The 20525-nt window shown below is 53.5% G+C and overlaps 2 protein-coding genes across 3 annotated transcripts in view; both read left to right on the forward strand.

Annotated features, from left to right (window-relative positions):
- LOC147110188 (retroviral integration site protein Fli-1 homolog) overlaps window positions 1-20525 on the forward strand; it is a 184540-nt gene that overhangs the window by 64119 nt on the left and 99896 nt on the right. The gene's annotated exons all lie outside the window — the stretch shown is intronic.
- On the forward strand, window positions 1722-12046 carry LOC147110189 (uncharacterized). The gene is made up of 3 exons (XM_086004153.1): window positions 1722-2187; window positions 2296-2474; window positions 11975-12046. The coding sequence occupies exons 1-3, from the start codon at window positions 1743-1745 to the stop codon at window positions 12044-12046; spliced, it is 696 nt and encodes a 231-aa protein (XP_085860279.1). The 5' UTR covers window positions 1722-1742.

A 20525-nucleotide genomic window follows, 5' to 3' on the forward strand; every position in this document is an offset into this window, starting at 1 on the left:
CCCTCCAACTCTTCTTCTACCGACCCCAGCACCATGTCTAACGCAGTCTCCAACTCTTCTTCTACCGCCCCCGGCACCATGTCTACCCCAGTCTCCAACTCGTCTTCTACCTCCCCCGGCACCATGTCCACCCCAGTCTCCAACACTTCCTCTACTGCCCCGGGCACCATGTCTACCCCAGTCTCCAACACTTCTTCTACCGCCCCCGGCACCATGTCTACCCCAGTCTCCAACTCTTATTCTACCGCCCCCGGCACCATGTCTACCCCAGTCTCCAAGTCTTCTTCTACTGCCCCCGGCACCATGTCTACACCAGTCTCCAACTCTTCTTCTACCGCCCCCGGCACCATGTCTACCCCAGTCTCCAACTCTTCTTCTACCGCCCCCGGCACCATGTCTACCCCAGTCTCCAAGTCTTCTTCTACTGCCCCCGGCACCATGTCTACACCAGTCTCCAACTCTTCTTCTACCGCCCCCGGCACCATGTCTACCCCAGTCTCCAACACTTCTTCTACCGCCCCCAGCACCATGTCTACCCCAGTCTCCAAATCTTCTTCTACGGCCCCCGGCACCATGTCTACCCCAGTCTCCAACACTTCTTCTATCGCCCCCGGCACCATGTCTACCCCAGTCTCCAACACTTCTTCTACCGCCCCCAGCACCATGTCTACCCCAGTCTCCAACTCTTATTCTACCGCCCCCGGCACCATGTCTACCCCAGTCTCCAACACTTCTTCTACCACCCCCGGCACCATGTCTACCCCAGTCTCCAAATGTTCTTCGACAGCCCCCGGCACCATGTCTACCCCAGTCTCCAACTCTTCTTCTCCCACCCCCGGCACCATGTCTACCCCAGTCTCCAACTCTTCTTCTACCGCCCCCGGCACCACGTCTACCCCAGTCTCCAACTCTTCTTCTCCCACCCCCGGCACCACGCCTACCCCAGTCTCCAACTCTTCATCTACCGCGCCCGGCACCATGTCTACCCCAGTCTTCAAATCTTCTTCGACAGCCCCCGGCACCATGTCTACCCCAGTCTCCAACTCTTCTTCTACCGCCCCCGGCACCATGTCTACCCCAGTCTCCAAATCTTCTTCTACCGCCCCCGGCACCATGTCTACCCCAGTCTCCAACTCTTCTTCTACCGCCCCCGGCAACATGTCTACCCCAGTCTCCAAATCTTCTTCTACTGCCCCCGGCACCATGTCTACCCCAGTCTCCAAATCTTCTTCTACCGCCCCCGGCACCATGTCTACCCCAGTCTCCAACTCTTCTTCTACCGCCCCTGGCACCATGTCTACCCCAGTCTCCAACTCTTCTTCTACCACCCCCGGCACCATGTCTACCCCAGTCCCCAACTCTTCTTCTACCGCCCCCGGCACCATGTCTACCCCAGTCTCCAACTCTTCTTCTACCGCCCCCGGCACCATGTCTACCCCAGTCTCCAACACTTCTTCTACCACCCCCAGCACCATGTCTACCCCAGTCTCCAACTCTTCTTCTACCGCCCCCGGCACCATGTCTACCCCAGTCTCCAATGCTTCTTCTACCACCCCCAGCACCATGTGTACCCCAGTCACCAACTCTTCTTCTACCGCCCCCAGCACCATGTCTACCCCAGTCACCAACTCTTCTTCTACCGCCCCCGGCACCATGTCCACCCCAGTCTCCAACTCTTCTGCTACCGCCCCGGCACCATGTATACCCCAGTCTCCAACACTTCTTCTACCGCCCCCAGCACCATGTCTACCCCAGTCTCCAACACTTCTTCTACCGCCCCCGGCACCATGTCTACCCCAGTCTCCAACTCTTCTTCTACCGCCCCCGGCACCATGTCTACCCCAGTCTCCAACTCTTCTTCTACCACCCCCGGCACCATGTCTACCCCAGTCTCCATCTCTTCTTCTACCGCCCCCGGCACCATGTCTACCCCAGTCTCCAACTCTTCTTCTACCTCCCCCAGCTCCATGTCTACCCCAGTCACCAACTCTTCTTCTACTGCCCCCGGCACCATGTCTACCCCAGTCCCCAACTCTTCTTCTACCGCCCCCGGCGCCATGTCTACCCCAGTCTCCAACTCTTCTTCTACCAACCCCGGCACCATGTCTACCCCAGTCTCCAACTCTTCTTCTACTGCCCCCAGCACCATGTCTACCCCAGTCTCCAACACTTCTTCTACCGTCCCCGGCACCATGTCTACCCCAGTCTCCAACTCTTCCTCTACCACCCCCGGCACCATGTCTCCCCCAGTCTCCAACTCTTCTTCTACCGCCCCCAGCACCATGTCTACCCCAGTCTCCAACTCTTCTTCTACCGCCCCTGGCACCGTGTCTACCCCAGTCTCCAACAATTCTTCTACCGCCCCCGGCACCATGTCTACCCCAGTCTCCAAATCTTCTTCTACCGCCCCCGGCACCATGTCTACCCCAGTCTCCAACTCTTCTTCTACCGCTCCCGGCATCATGTCTACCCCAGTCTCCAACACTTCTTCTATCGCCCCCGGCACCATGTCTACCCCAGTCTCCAACACTTCTTCTACCGCCCCCAGCACCATGTCTACCCCAGTCTCCAACTCTTATTCTACCGCCCCCGGCACCATGTCTACCCCAGTCTCCAACACTTCTTCTACCACCCCCGGCACCATGTCTACCCCAGTCTCCAAATGTTCTTCGACAGCCCCCGGCACCATGTCTACCCCAGTCTCCAACTCTTCTTCTCCCACCCCCGGCACCATGTCTACCCCAGTCTCCAACTCTTCTTCTACCGCCCCCGGCACCACGTCTACCCCAGTCTCCAACTCTTCTTCTCCCACCCCCGGCACCACGCCTACCCCAGTCTCCAACTCTTCATCTACCGCCCCCGGCACCATGTCTACCCCAGTCTTCAAATCTTCTTCGACAGCCCCCGGCACCATGTCTACCCCAGTCTCCAACTCTTCTTCTACCGCCCCCGGCACCATGTCTACCCCAGTCTCCAAATCTTCTTCTACCGCCCCCGGCACCATGTCTACCCCAGTCTCCAACTCTTCTTCTACCGCCCCCGGCACCATGTCTACCCCAGTCTCCAAATCTTCTTCTACTGCCCCCGGCACCATGTCTACCCCAGTCTCCAAATCTTCTTCTACCGCCCCCAGCACCATGTCTACCCCAGTCTCCAACTCTTCTTCTACCGCCCCTGGCACCATGTCTACCCCAGTCTCCAACTCTTCTTCTACCACCCCCGGCACCATGTCTACCCCAGTCCCCAACTCTTCTTCTACCGCCCCCGGCACCATGTCTACCCCAGTCTCCAACTCTTCTTCTACCGCCCCCGGCACCATGTCTACCCCAGTCTCCAACACTTCTTCTACCACCCCCAGCACCATGTCTACCCCAGTCTCCAACTCTTCTTCTACCGCCCCCGGCACCATGTCTACCCCAGTCTCCAATGCTTCTTCTACCACCCCCAGCACCATGTGTACCCCAGTCACCAACTCTTCTTCTACCGCCCCCAGCACCATGTCTACCCCAGTCACCAACTCTTCTTCTACCGCCCCCGGCACCATGTCCACCCCAGTCTCCAACTCTTCTGCTACCGCCCCGGCACCATGTCTACCCCAGTCTCCAACACTTCTTCTACCGCCCCCAGCACCATGTCTACCCCAGTCTCCAACACTTCTTCTACCGCCCCCGGCACCATGTCTACCCCAGTCTCCAACTCTTCTTCTACCGCCCCCGGCACCATGTCTACCCCAGTCTCCAACTCTTCTTCTACCACCCCCGGCACCATGTCTACCCCAGTCTCCATCTCTTCTTCTACCGCCCCCGGCACCATGTCTACCCCAGTCTCCAACTCTTCTTCTACCTCCCCCAGCTCCATGTCTACCCCAGTCACCAACTCTTCTTCTACTGCCCCCGGCACCATGTCTACCCCAGTCCCCAACTCTTCTTCTACCGCCCCCGGCGCCATGTCTACCCCAGTCTCCAACTCTTCTTCTACCACCCCCGGCACCATGTCTACCCCAGTCTCCAACTCTTCTTCTACCGCCCCCAGCACCATGTCTACCCCAGTCTCCAACACTTCTTCTACCGTCCCCGGCACCATGTCTACCCCAGTCTCCAACTCTTCTTCTACCACCCCCGGCACCATGTCTACCCCAGTCTCCAACTCTTCTTCTACCGCCCCCAGCACCATGTCTACCCCAGTCTCCAACTCTTCTTCTACCGCCCCTGGCACCGTGTCTACCCCAGTCTCCAACAATTCTTCTACCGCCCCCGGCACCATGTCTACCCCAGTCTCCAAATCTTCTTCTACCGCCCCCGGCACCATGTCTACCCCAGTCTCCAACTCTTCTTCTACCGCTCCCGGCATCATGTCTACCCCAGTCTCCAAATCTTCTTCTACCGCCCCCGGCACCATGTCTACCCCAGTCTCCAATTCTTCTTCTACCGCCCCCGGCACCATGTCTACCCCAGTCTCCAAATCTTCTTCTACCGCCCCCGGCACCATGTCTACTCCAGTCTCCAAATCTTCTTCTACCGACCCCGGCACCATGTCTGCCCCAGTCTCCAACTCTTCTTCTACTGCCCCCGGCACCATGTCTACCCCACCCTCCATCTCTTCTTCTACCGACCCCAGCACCATGTCTAACGCAGTCTCCAACTCTTCTTCTACCACCCCCGGCACCATGTCTACCCCAGTCTCCAACTCGTCTTCTACCTCCCCCGGCACCATGTCCACCCCAGTCTCCAACACTTCCTCTACTGCCCCGGGCACCATGTCTACCCCAGTCTCCAACACTTCTTCTACCGCCCCCGGCACCATGTCTACCCCAGTCTCCAACTCTTATTCTACCGCCCCCGGCACCATGTCTACCCCAGTCTCCAAGTCTTCTTCTACTGCCCCCGGCACCATGTCTACCCCAGTCTCCAACTCTTCTTCTACCGCCCCCGGCACCATGTCTACCCCAGTCTCCAACACTTCTTCTACCGCCCCCAGCACCATGTCTACCCCAGTCTCCAAATCTTCTTCTACGGCCCCCGGCACCATGTCTACCCCAGTCTCCAACACTTCTTCTACCGCCCCCGGCACCATGTCTACCCCAGTCTCCAACACTTCTTCTACCGCCCCCAGCACCATGTCTACCCCAGTCTCCAACTCTTATTCTACCGCCCCCGGCACCATGTCTACCCCAGTCTCCAACACTTCTTCTACCAGCCCCGGCACCTTGTCTACCCCAGTCTCCAAATGTTCTTCGACAGCCCCCGGCACCATGTCTACCCCAGTCTCCAACTCTTCTTCTCCCACCCCCGGCACCATGTCTACCCCAGTCTCCAACTCTTCTTCTACCGCCCCCGGCACCACGTCTACCCCAGTCTCCAACTCGTCTTCTACCTCCCCCGGCACCATGTCCACCCCAGTCTCCAACACTTCCTCTACTGCCCCGGGCACCATGTCTACCCCAGTCTCCAACACTTCTTCTACCGCCCCCGGCACCATGTCTACCCCAGTCTCCAACTCTTATTCTACCGCCCCCGGCACCATGTCTACCCCAGTCTCCAAGTCTTCTTCTACTGCCCCCGGCACCATGTCTACCCCAGTCTCCAACTCTTCTTCTACCGCCCCCGGCACCATGTCTACCCCAGTCTCCAACACTTCTTCTACCGCCCCCAGCACCATGTCTACCCCAGTCTCCAAATCTTCTTCTACGGCCCCCGGCACCATGTCTACCCCAGTCTCCAACACTTCTTCTACCGCCCCCGGCACCATGTCTACCCCAGTCTCCAACACTTCTTCTACCGCCCCCAGCACCATGTCTACCCCAGTCTCCAACTCTTATTCTACCGCCCCCGGCACCATGTCTACCCCAGTCTCCAACACTTCTTCTACCAGCCCCGGCACCATGTCTACCCCAGTCTCCAAATGTTCTTCGACAGCCCCCGGCACCATGTCTACCCCAGTCTCCAACTCTTCTTCTCCCACCCCCGGCACCATGTCTACCCCAGTCTCCAACTCTTCTTCTACCGCCCCCGGCACCACGTCTACCCCAGTCTCCAACTCTTCTTCTCCCACCCCCGGCACCACGCCTACCCCAGTCTCCAACTCTTCATCTACCGCCCCCGGCACCATGTCTACCCCAGTCTTCAAATCTTCTTCGACAGCCCCCGGCACCATGTCTACCCCAGTCTCCAACTCTTCTTCTACCGCCCCCGGCACCATGTCTACCCCAGTCTCCAAATCTTCTTCTACCGCCCCCGGCACCATGTCTACCCCAGTCTCCAACTCTTCTTCTACCGCCCCCGGCACCATGTCTACCCCAGTCTCCAAATCTTCTTCTACTGCCCCCGGCACCATGTCTACCCCAGTCTCCAAATCTTCTTCTACCGCCCCCGGCACCATGTTTACCCCAGTCTCCAACTCTTCTTCTACCGCCCCTGGCACCATGTCTACCCCAGTCTCCAACTCTTCTTCTACCACCCCCGGCACCATGTCTACCCCAGTCCCCAACTCTTCTTCTACCGCCCCCGGCACCATGTCTACCCCAGTCTCCAACTCTTCTTCTACCGCCCCCGGCACCATGTCTACCCCAGTCTCCAACTCTTCTTCTACCGCCCCCAGCACCATGTCTACCCCAGTCACCAACTCTTCTTCTACCGCCCCCGGCACCATATCTACCCCAGTCTCCAACTCTTCTTCTACCGCCCCCGGCACCATGTCTACCCCAGTCTCCAACACTTCTTCTACCACCCCCGGCACCATATCTACCCCAGTCTCCAACTCTTCTTCTACTGCCCCCGGCACCATGTCTACCCCAGTCTCCAATGCTTCTTCTACCACCCCCAGCACCATGTGTACCCCAGTCACCAACTCTTCTTCTACCGCCCCCAGCACCATGTCTACCCCAGTCACCAACTCTTCTTCTACCGCCCCCGGCACCATGTCTACCCCAGTCTCCAACTCTTCTGCTACCGCCCCGGCACCATGTCTACCCCAGTCTCCAACACTTCTTCTACCGCCCCCAGCACCATGTCTACCCCAGTCTCCAACACTTCTTCTACCGCCCCCGGCACCATGTCTACCCCAGTCTCCAACTCTTCTTCTACCGCCCCCGGCACCATGTCTACCCCAGTCTCCAACTCTTCTTCTACCACCCCCGGCACCATGTCTACCCCAGTCTCCATCTCTTCTTCTACCGCCCCCGGCACCATGTCTACCCCAGTCTCCAACTCTTCTTCTACCTCCCCCAGCTCCATGTCTACCCCAGTCACCAACTCTTCTTCTACTGCCCCCGGCACCATGTCTACCCCAGTCCCCAACTCTTCTTCTACCGCCCCCGGCACCATGTCTACCCCAGTCTCCAACTCTTCTTCTACCACCCCCGGCACCATGTCTACCCCAGTCTCCAACTCTTCTTCTACCACCCCCAGCACCATGTCTACCCCAGTCTCCAACACTTCTTCTACCGCCCCCGGCACCATGTCTACCCCAGTCTCCAACTCTTCTTCTACCACCCCCGGCACCATGTCTACCCCAGTCTCCAACTCTTCTTCTACCGCCCCCAGCACCATGTCTACCCCAGTCTCCAACTCTTCTTCTACCGCCCCCGGCACCGTGTCTACCCCAGTCTCCAACAATTCTTCTACCGCCCCCGGCACCATGTCTACCCCAGTCTCCAAATCTTCTTCTACCGCCCCCGGCACCATGTCTACCCCAGTCTCCAACTCTTCTTCTACCGCCCCCGGCACCATGTCTACCCCATTCTCCAACTCTTCTTCTACCGCCCCCGGCACCATGTCTACCCCAGTCTCCAACTCTTCTTCTACCTCCCCCGGCACCATGTCTACCCCAGTCTCCAACTCTTCTTCTACCACCCCCGGCATCATGTCTACCCCAGTCTCCAACTCTTCTTCTCCCACCCCCGGCACCATGTCTACCCCAGTCTCCAACTCTTCTTCTACCGCCCCCAGCACCATGTCTACCCCAGTCTCCAACTCTTCTTCTAACGCCCCCAGCACCATGTCTACCCCAGTCTCCAACTCTTCTTCTAACGCCCCCAGCACCATGTCTACCCCAGTCCCCAACTCTTCTTCTACCGCCCCCGGCACCATGTCTAGCCCAGTCTCCAACTCTTCTTCTACCACCCCCGGCACCATGTCTACCCCAGTCTCCAACTCTTCTTCTACCGCCCCCGGCGTCGTGTCTACCCCAGTCTCCAACTCTTCTTCTAACGCCCCCAGCACCATGTCTACCCCAGTCTCCAACTCTTCTTCTACCGCCCCCAGCACCATATCTACCCCAGTCTCCAACACTTCTTCTACCGCCCCCGGCACCATATCTACCCCAGTCTCCAACTCTTCTTCTACCACCCCCGGCACCATGTCTACCCCAGTCTCCAACTCTTCTTCTACCGCCCCCAGCACCATGTCTACCCCAGTCTCCAACTCTTCTTCTACCGCCCCCGGCACCGTGTCTACCCCAGTCTCCAACAATTCTTCTACCGCCCCCGGCACCATGTCTACCCCAGTCTCCAAATCTTCTTCTACCGCCCCCGGCACCATGTCTACCCCAGTCTCCAACTCTTCTTCTACCGCCCCCGGCACCATGTCTACCCCAGTCTCCAACTCTTCTTCTACCGCCACCGGCACCATGTCTACCCCAGTCTCCAACTCTTCTTCTACCTCCCCCGGCACCATGTCTACCCCAGTCTCCAACTCTTCTTCTACCGCCCCCGGCATCATGACTACCCCAGTCTCCAAATCTTCTTCTACCGCCCCCGGCACCATGTCTACCCCAGTCTCCAAATCTTCTTCTACCACCCCCGGCACCATGTCTACCCCAGTCTCCAACTCTTCTTCTACCGCCCCCGGCATCATGACTACCCCAGTCTCCAAATCTTCTTCTACCACCCCCGGCACCATGTCTACCCCAGTCTCCAACTCTTCTTCTACCGCCCCCGGCACCATGTCTACCCCAGTCTCCAACTCTTCTTCTAACACCCCCAGCACCATGTCTACCCCAGTCTCCAACTCTTCTTCTACCGCCCCCGGCACCATGTCTACCCCAGTCTCCAACTCTTCTTCTAACGCCCCCAGCACCATGTCTACCCCAGTCTCCAACTCTTCTTCTATCGCCCCCGGCACCATGTCTACCCCAGTCTCCAACTCTTCTTCTATCGCCCCCGGCACCTTGTCTACCCCAGTCTCCATCTCTTCCTGTACCCTCTCAGGCACCATGTCTACCCTTGTCTGGAATTCTGTGTAAGGGAGTGATGTCCACTCTGATGAGGGGCTGGAAGACCAGGAACTTGGGTCTAACGAGACATCCTACCATTCAATAGAGAGCCTAGGCCTGGGTCACAGCTGCACTCAACAGTGGCGCCCCAAAAACTTGTTGCCATGCTGCTGTTAAAAATGTGAATGATTACTTAAATTGGCACAGGCGCAGGAAATTAGCAGAAAAAAGCCAGGGTTTAATGATACTGACAGATTGTGGTTATGTTGTCAGAAGAAAGTGTCTGCAGCACAACATGATCACGGGGCTTTCGGGAACAAGTAGAGGTCAGTGATTCAGCCCCGTCTAAAATGTTAAGGGGGGCTTGGACTAAACTCACACACACCCACACATACGCCTTGTCACACACCCTCACACACACCCTCACACACACTCTCACACACTCCCAAACACACCCTCACACACACCCTCACACACACTCTCACACACACCCACACACACGCACACACACGCACACCCACACACACACCCTCACACACACCCCCACACACACTCTCAAACACACACCCTCACACACACCCTCACACACACCCACACACACACACACACACACACACACACCCTCAGACACACACACACCCCCACACACACTCTCAAACACACACCCTCACACACACCCTCACACACACTCTCACACACACCCACACACACCCACACACATGCACACACACCCACACACACCCACACACATGCACACACACCCACACACACACACCCCCACACACACTCTCAAACACACCCCCACACACACTCTCACGCACACCCATACACACCCACACACACACCCTCACACACACACACACCCACACACACACCCTCACCCACACACACACCCACACACACACCCTCACACACACACACACCCACACACACACCCTCACCCACACACACACCCACACACACACCCTCACACACACACACGCACACCCCCACACACACTCTCAAACACACACCCTCACACACACCCTCACACACACTCTCACACACACCCACACACACCCACACACACGCACACACCCACACACGCTCCCACACACACACCCACACACACACACCCACACACACACCCACACACACCCCCACACACACTCTCACACACACCCACACACACACCCTCACACACACACACCCCCCCACGCACACCCTCACACACACCTACACACACACACCTTCACCCACACCTTCACCCACCCTCACACACACCCACACACCTTCACACACACCCTCACACACACCCAAACACACACACCACCAGCCCCTCACACACACCCTACAAACACACACCCTCACACATCCAAACACAAACCAACACACACACCCAAACACACACCCACACACACCCACACACATGCACCCAAACACAGCAAAACACACACCCACACACACACACACACAAACACAAACACACACCCAGACCCTCACACACACCCAGCCACACAGTCCCCCAAACACCCTCAAACACCCAAACACAAACCCAAACACATCCAAACAAACACCCACACACACACCCACACACAACCCATGCACGCACACCCACACATGCACCCAAACACATCAAAACACACACCCACTCACACACACCCTCAAATACACCCAAGCACACACCCACACACACCCACACACTCCCACACACTCCCACACACCGACACACACACACCCAAACACACACAAACACCCACCCAGACCCTCACACACACGCAGACACACACTCCCCCACACACACCCTCAAACACCCAAACACAAACCCAAACACATCCAAACACACACCCACACACAACCCACACACACACACAACCCACGCACACACACCCACACATGCACCCAAACACATCAAAACACACACCCACTCACACACACCCTCAAATACACCCAAGCACACACCCACCCACACCCCTCACACACACCCTCACACACATCCCCTCAAACACTCCCTCACACACACACTCACTCACACATTCACACACACAATAACAATCACAAACCCTCACACACACTCACACACACACCCTCACACACACCCTCACACACACCCTCACACACACACCCTCACACACACATGCTCACAAACACACCCACACTCACATAAAAACACTCACAAACACACACACTCACACACACACACCCTCAAACACACACTTATACAGAAACAATAACACCCACACACACACACACACTCACACACACACCCACACTCACATACAAACACTCACACAACCACCCTCACACATACACACACCCTCACACACACCCTCAAACACACACTCACACACACACATTAACACACACACGCTCACGCACACACTCACATACCCTCACACACACACCCTCACACACGCACTCACACAAACACACACACTCACACACACACTCACAAACACACACACTCACACACACACTCACACACACATGCTCACATACCCTCACACACTCACACACACAAACACTCACACACAAACTCACACAAACACACGCACTCCCACACACACACACACTCACACACACACTCACACACACATTCACATAAATGCACACTCACTCAGCCACACACAGACACACACACAGACATTCACTCATGCAGATTGAACACAAGAATGACATTTAAAGCTCTCACTTGCATTTCTCTCCTTAGATTTTTCAGTAACAACATTCTGTGGATAGAGGAAGTACCCTTTTTGACCCTGGGTTGTGCCCTCCTCTTATTTAGATCGGGGTGTTATTCTACATCGATGTAGAATCACAAGTTACAGAACTGAAAATGGGATTTCGGAGATTATAGAAACTTATTACTCATAAACTTTCTGAAACTCTGCAAGCTGGACAATCATAAAAATATCACTGGCTGTGCTTGGTAAGAAATACATGATACTGAGCGTCCATCCACTGGGGAGGTCCTGCAGTGTTTGATGTGACACTGTAGAGAGAGCTTTACTCCGTATATAACCCGAGCTGTACCTGCCCTGGGAGTGTTTGATGGGACAGTGTAGAGGAAGATGTACTCTGTATCTAACCCGTGCTGTACCTGCCCTGGGAGTGTTTGATGGGACAGTGTAGAGGGAGCTTTACTCTGTATCTAACACGTGCTGTACCTGCCCTGGGAGTGTTTGATGGGACAGTGTAGAGGGAGCTTTACTCTGTATCTAACCCGTGCTGTACCTGCCCTGGGAGTGTTTGATGGGACAGTGTAGAGGGAGCTTTACTCTGTATCTAACCCCATGCTGTACCTGCCCTGGGAATGTTTGATGGGACAGTGTAGACGGAGCTTTACTCTACATCTAACCCCGTGCTGTACCTGCCCTGGGAGTGTTTGATGGGACAGTGTAGAGGGAGCTTTATTCTGTATCTAACTCCATGCTGTACCTGCACTGGGAGTGTTTGATGGGACAGTGTAGACGGAGCTTTACTCTGTATCTAACCTGTGCTGTACCTGCCCTGGGAGTGTTTGATGGGACAGTGTAGAGGGAGCTTTACTCTGTATCTAACCCATGCTGTACCTGCCCCGGGAGTGTTTGATGAGGCAGTGTAGAGGGAGCTTTACTCTGTATCTAACCCGTGCTGTACCTGTCCTGGGAGTGTTTGATGGGACAGTGTAGAGGGAGCTTTACTCTGTATCTAACCCCGTGCTGTATCTGCCCTGGGATTGTTTGATGGGACAGTGTAGAGGGAGCTTTACTCTGTATCTAACCCGTGCTGTACCTGCCCTGGGAGTGTTGATGGGACAGTTTAGAGGGAGTGTCAGTATCTTCGTTGATATGAAGGGGAAGTTGCGCTACCATTGCATCAAAGTTGTTGTGAAATGATGCAGCATTGGACAACACTGTGTGTGAGTGTGCGGGACTTAATGCAGTTTCGCATCGGGTATCTGTGGGCTTGTTCCCATGCTGGGTTAGGAACGACATTAAATATAGGACCTTAGAATGGGTGCTTTTAGACGATGTTGAACGGCCTCCACATCTGTGAATCGGTTCTGATGGAATGGAAGTCCTCTCTTTGTGTTTGGTGTTAGTTTATACAATCTCTGTTCCACTCAAGCATCGGCAGAGCCCAGCCCACTCCCACTGACAGCAATCTTCTCAGAACGGCCAGAGCCTGCTTCTTGTCGCATGTGGAAAATCTCCCACTGCGGCTCAGTGGGGCACTCGAGCTCAGGTCTAGATATAGAATAAAGTTCCCTCTACACTGTCCCATCAAACACTCCCAGGGCAGGTACAGCATGGGTTAGATACAGAGTAAAGCTCCCTCTACACTGTCCCATCAAACACTCCCAGGGCAGGTACAGCACGGGTTAGATACAGAGTAAAGTTCCCTCTACACTGTCCCATCAAACACTCTCAGGGCAGGTACAGCACAGGTTAGATACAGAGTAAAGCTCCCTCTACACTGTCCCATCAAACACTCCCAGGGCAGGTACAGCACGGGTTAGATACAGAGTAAAGCTCCCTCTACACTGCCCCATCAAACACTCCCAGGGCAGGTACAGCACGGGTTAGATACAGAGTAAAGCTCCCTCTACACTGTCCCATCAAACACTCCCAGGGCAGGTACAGCACGGGGTTAGATACAGAGTAAAGCTCCCGCTACACTGTCCCATCAAACACTCCCACTGCATGGCTAAGAAACAGCAAAGGGGCGTGTATGGATTCTTGGTTTATTAAATAGTTGCAGTTTGTACTGTAAACATTATTGATTTACCTGGAAAATTTATTGTTGTATTTATATTGTTGACCATAATTGGTCAATGAATGTAATGGATTTACTATGTAACTGATGAGTTGTATAAGTACTGTTGTACTTGATTGCTAAAATTTTAAAAAAGGACAGCAGTTTATACCAAGCAAAAATGAAGAGTTACTAGATTGCCAGTAGGACTGGTATGTATTTTTTTTTACCACGGGTACCTATATTGTTGACATTGTTTTTGTCTGAAAAAAATTATTATTGTATTTGCACTGTTTATCTTAAAGCTGCTTTTTTTAAGGCTTAGCCTTATTGTGGTTAATGAATGTAATGGATTTATCATGAAGTTGATGTGTTGTAACAAGTACTACCAGATTTAAATAAAAAGAGGTAGACTGAAAAAAAAAGAAACAGCAAAGGACAGAAGACATTTCTGGGAGTTGTTTATCAGCCCCCAAACAGTAGTTGTAATGTAGGGCAGGGTATACACAGGAAATTAGAGGCACATGTATCAAGGGTAATACAGCTATCATGGGGAACTTTAATCTGCATATAGACTGGGCAAAACAAATTTGCAGTAATAGTGTGGAGGATGAATTCATGGAATGTATGCAAGATATTTTTCTAGATCAGTATGTTGAGGAACCAACTAGGGAACAGGTTATTTTAGATCTAGTATTGTGCAATGAGAAAGGCTTAACTAATAACCTTTTAGTAAAGGAGACTTTAGGAAACAGTGATCATAATAGGAAAGAATTTTATATTGAATTTGAAATTGATTTTGTTAAATCCAAAACTAGGGTCCTAAATCTAAACAAAGCAAACTACATAGGTAAGAGGGGTGAGTTGGCTAAGGTAGATTGGGAAACTACATTAAAAGTTATGACAGTAGAAAAGCAATGGCTAGCATTTAAAGAATTAATTCATAATTTACAACAAATATATATTCCTTTAAGGCACAAAAATCCCACAGGAAATGTAGTCCAACCGTGGGTAACAAGAGAAGTTACAGATAGTACTAGATCAAAGGAAGAGGCTTATAATGCTGCCAAAATGCATAGTTAGCCTGAGGATTGGGAGGATTTTAGAATTCAGCAAAGGAGAACCAATAAATTGATAAAGAAAGGGAAAATAAAATATGAGCGTAAACTAGTGAGAGACATAAAACAGAATGTAAAATCTTCCATAGGTATGTAAAAAGGAAAAGATTAGTGAAAGAAAATGTGGGTCCCTTACAGGCTGAGACAAGAGAAATTATAATGGGAAATAAGGAAATGGAAGAGAAATTAAACAAATACTTTGTGTCTGTCTTCACGGAAGAAGATGCAAAAAACTTCCCAGAAATAGTGAACAAAGAAGGCTGTAGTGAGAATGAGGAACTGAAAGAAATTACTATTAGTAAAAAGGTAGTGCTAGAGAAATTAATGCAATTGATATCTGATAAATCCCCTGGACCTGATGGCCTACATCCTAGGGTTTTGAAAGAGGTGGCTATAGAGATAGTGGATGAATTGGTTGTCATTTTCCAAAATTCCATAGATTCTGGAACGGTTCCCGTGGATTGGAAGGTAGCAAATGTAACCCCACTATTTAAGAAAGGAGGGAGAAAATGGAGAACTACAGACCAATTAGCCTGACATCAGTAGTAGGGAAAATGCTAGAAACAATTATTAAGGACGTGGTAACAGGGCACTTAGAAAATAATGATAGGATTGGGCAGGGTCAGCATGGATTTATGGAAGGGAAATCATGTTTGACAAATCTGTTAGAGTTTTTTGAGGTTGTAACTAGCAGAACAGACAAGGGGGAACCAGTGGATGTGTTTTTTGGATTTTCAGAAGGCATTCGATAAGGTGCCACACAAGAGGTTATTAAACACAATTGGGGTGTAAGGAATTGGGGGTAATATACAAGCAAGGATTGAGGATTGGTTAATGGAAAGAAAACAGAGAATAGGAATAAATGTGTCATTTTCGGGTTGGCAGGCTGCAACTAGTGGGGTACCGCAAGGATCAACACTTGGGCCTCAGCTATTCACACTCTACATCAATGATTTGGATGAGGGGGCCAAATGTAATATATCCAAGTTTTCTTGATGATAAAAAGCTGCGTGGGAATGTAAGTTGTGAGGAGCAAGGAGGCTTCAAGGGGATATAGACAGGTTAAGTGAGTGGGCAAGAACATGGCAAATGGAATATAATGTGGAGAAATGTGAAGTTATCCACTTTGGTAGGAAAATAGAAAAGCAGGGTATTTTTTAAATAGGGAGAGATTGGGAAATGTTGGTGTTCAGAGGGACCTGGGTGTCCTTGTACACGAATCACTGAAAGTTAACATGCAGGTACAGCAAGCAATTAGGAAAGCAACTGGTATGTTGGCCTTTATTACAAGAGGATTTGAGTATAAGAGTAAAGACTTCTTACTGCAATTATATAGGGCCCTGGTGAGACCACACCTGGAGTATTGTGGACAGTTTTGGTCTCCTTACCTAAGGAAGGATATACTTGCCATAGAGGGAGTGCAAAGAAGGTTCACCAGACTGGTTCCAGGGATGGGGGGATTGTCCTATGAGGAGAGATTGAGTAGACTGGGCCTATATTCTCTAGAGTTTAGAAGAATGAGAGGTGATCTCATTGAAACATACAAAATTCTTACAGGGCTTGACAGGGTAGATGCAGGGAGGATATTCTCCTGAATGGGGAGCCTAGAACCAAGGGTCACTGTCTCAGAATAAGGGGTCGGCAATTTGGGACTGAGATGAGGAGAAATTTCTTCACTGAGTGTGGTGAATCTTTGGAATTCTCTACCCCAGAGGGTTGTGGAGGCTCAGTCGTTGAGTATATTCCAGAGGGAGATCGGTAGATTTTTGAATATTAACTGGATCAATGGATATGGGGATAGTACAGGAAAGTGGAGATGTGGTAGAAGATCTGCCATGATCTTATGGAATGCTGGGGCAGGCTCGAAGGGCCAAATGGCCTACTCCTGCTCCTATTTCTTAGGTTCTTATCAAACACACCAAAGGCAGGTACAGCACGGGATAGATACTGAGTAAAGCTCCCTCTACACTGCCCCATCAAACACTCCCAGGGCAGGTACAGCACAGGTTAGATACAGAGTAAAACTCCCTCTACACTGTCCCATCAAACACTCCCAGGGCAGGTACAGCACGTGGTTAGATACAGAGTAAAGCTCCCTCTACACTGCCCCATCAAACACTCCCAGGGCAGGTACAGCATGGGTTAGATACAGAGTAAAACTCCCTCTACACTGTCCCATCAAATACTCCCAGGGCAGGTACAGCACGGGGTTAGATACAGAGTAAAGCTCCCTCTACACTGTCCCCATCAAACACTCCCAGGGCCGGTACAGCACGGGTTAGATACAGAGTAAAGCTCCCTCTACACTGTCCCATCAAACACTCCCAGGGCAGGTACAGCACGGGTTAGATACAGAGTAAAGCTCCCTCTACACTGCCCCATCAAACACTCCCAGGGCAGGTACAGCACGGGGTTAGATACAGAGTAAAGCTCCCTCTACACTGTCCCATCAAACACTCCCAGGGCAGGTACAGCACGGGGTTAGATAGAGAGTAAAGCTACCTCTACACTGTCCCATCAAACACTCCCAGGGCAGGTACAGCACGGGTTAGATACAGTGTAACGCTCCCTCTACACTGTCCCATCAAACACTCCCAGGGCAGGTACAGCACGGGGTTAGATACAGAGTAAAGCTCCCTCTACACTGTCCCATCAACCACTCCCAGGGCATATGCCAGTCTTAACCTAGAATTCAATGTGTTCACATTACAATACCCGCTCAATACCAAACATGTTGGATGAGGACAGACCGCAGTCTGTGGCACCTGGATCAATGGCAATCTGATGGGTTGTGGATGGGGTGTCTGATTCCCTGAAATATCCTCCCAATATCTGGGAGTGTTTCCTGCTTTCAATTCTCCAAGGACTGAGTGGTAGAGACAGGGATCAGGAGAAGATGCATTGGCATCTGAAATGAAATGCAGTGGGCACCATGAAATGGGTCAGAGTACTATTAACTGGCGGAACTTGGATCATTCTTTGAACACGCCTGTGATTTTCCACGTTCTAGCAAGCTTTAACTGGCTCTTTATTCTACAAAGTGATTCAGGTTTAAGCTGATTGAAAGTCATGCACTGAGAGTCATGGTCGCTGTTCGACAATCGAAGGGCGGGATCCCCCAAATAGAGTCATTGTTTCGGATACAAAGACGACAGCACTCACTTCCTGTTTCTCAAAAACGGCGGAGTTGCGGAAACCAGAAGTGATGTTGTTCACAGTTTAATGTATCCGGTGTCTGGTGGGAATTTACATGGAGGATTTTACAGCAATTTCTTCTGTCACTCTCTCCGGGTGAGCCTGGGTTCTCTGTCCCACCCTCTGGCAGTTCCCCAGGGGGCACAAACCTGATGGGAGTTGCCATCACACAAACCAGTGGTTCGTTTCATCCCAGTTCTTTCATTCAGCGTCGATCCCACAACAAGCCAAGGCAGCCTTGCTTATCAACTGATGGGGCAAGTGACCTCGCCAGGGGGCAAAGAGTGACTGAGAAATACCTGGTGTCCCTCACCTGGAGCCCTGTCCCTCACCTGGAGCCCTGTCCCTCACCTGGAGCCCTGTCCCTCACCTGGAGCCCTGTCCCTCACCTGAAGCCCAGTCCCTCACCTGGTGCCCTGTCCCTCACCTGGAGCCCAGTCCCTCATCTGGAGCCCTGTCCCTCACCTGGAGCCCTGTCCCTCACCTGGAGCCCTGTCCCTCACCTGGAGCCCTGTCCCTCACCTGGTGCACTGTCCCTCAACTGATGACCTGTCTCTCACCTGGAGCCCTGTCCCTCACCTGGAGCCCTGTCCCGCACCTGCAGCCCAGTCACTCACCTGGAGCCCTGTCCCTCACCTGGTGTCCCGTCCCTCACCTGGTGCCCTGTCCCTCACCTGGTGCACTGTCCCTCACCTGGTGCCCTGTCCCTCACCTGGGGCCCTGTCCCTGACCTGGTGCCCTGTCCCTCACCTGGTGCCCTGTCCCTGACCTGGTGCCCTGTTCCTCACCTGGTGCCCTGTTCCTCACCTGGTGCCCTGTCCCTCACCTGGGGCCCTGTCCCTCACCTGGTGCCCTGTCCCTCAGCTGGAGCCCTGTCCCTCACCTGCTGCCCTGTCCCTCACCTGGTGCCCTGTCCCACACCTGGTGCCCTGTACCTGACCTGGTGCCCTGTCCCTCACCTGGTGCCCTGTCCCTCACTTGGTGCCATGTTCCTGACCTGGTGCCCAGTCCCTTAGCTGGAGCCCCGTCCCTCACCTTGTGCCCTGTCCCTCACCTGGTGCCCTGTCCCTCACCTGGTGCTCTGTCCCTCACCTGGAGCCCTGTCCCTCACCTGGTGACCTGTCCCTCACCTGGTGCCCTGTCCCTCACCTGGTGTCCTGACCCTCACCTGGTGCCCTGTCCCTCACCTGGTGCCCTGTCCCTCACCTGGGGCCCTGTCCCTCACCTGGTGCCCTGTCCCTCACCTGGTGCCCTGTCCCTCACCTGGTGCCCTATCCCTTACCTGGGGCCCTGTCCCTCACCTGGTGCCCTGTCCCTCACCTGGTGCGCTGTCCCTTACCTGGTGTCCTGACCCTCACCTGGTGCCCTGTCCCTCACCTGGTGCCCTGTCCCTCAACTGGTGCCCTGTCCCTCACCTGGAGCCCAGTCCCTCACCTGGTGTCCTGTCCCTCACCTGGAGCCCAGTCCGTCATCTGGAGCCCTGTCACTCACCTGGTGTCCTGTCCCTCACCTGGTGCCCTGTCACTCACCTGGTGCCCTGTTCCTCTCCTGGAGCCCTGTCCCTCACCTGGTGCCCTGTCCCTCAACTGGTGCCCTGTCCCTCACCTGGTGAACTGTCCCTCACCTGGAGCCCTGTCCCTCGCCTGGTGCCCTGTCCCTCACCTGGTGCCCAGTCCCTCACCTGGTGCCCTGTCACTCACCTGGTGCCCTGTACCTCACCTGGTGCCCTGTCCCTCACCTGCTGCCTTGTCCCTCACCTGGTGCCCTGTCCCTCACCTGGTGCCCTGTCCCTCACCTGGTGCCCTGTCCCTCACCTGGTGCCGTGTCCCTAACCTGGTGCCCTGTCTCTCACCTGGGGACGTGCCCTCACCTGCTGCCCTGTCCCTCACCTGGTGCCCAGTCCCTCACCTGGTGCCCTGTCCCATACCTGGTGCCCTGTCCATCAATTGGTGTCCAGTCCCTCACCTGGTGCCCTTTCCCATACCTGGTGCCTTGTCTTTCATCTGGAACATTGCTCTCTGGGCCTCGGCCCTTCCCCTCAAAGCACTGCGACAAACCCCTGCCACGGCCTGGATCAGGGGAGGAGCTAAAACACTGAAGACAATAATCTCAGTCAAACACATGTCTTTTTCTCAACGTTAATCATCGCTTAAAATAGGCACAGCGAGCTGCCCAACCACAGATGACCTGAATGATGATAGGAGAGCTGTGCGATGCAGCAGTCGATGGTTGCAATGTCACAAAAGTCAATGTTGGTCAGTAAATGTAAAATCTGAGAACAGAGAT

The sequence above is a fragment of the Somniosus microcephalus genome, chromosome 12, assembly GCF_052327205.1.
Source record: "Somniosus microcephalus isolate GS21.2 chromosome 12, FLI_Smic_1.0, whole genome shotgun sequence".
In the NCBI taxonomy this organism is placed as follows: domain Eukaryota; kingdom Metazoa; phylum Chordata; class Chondrichthyes; order Squaliformes; family Somniosidae; genus Somniosus; species Somniosus microcephalus.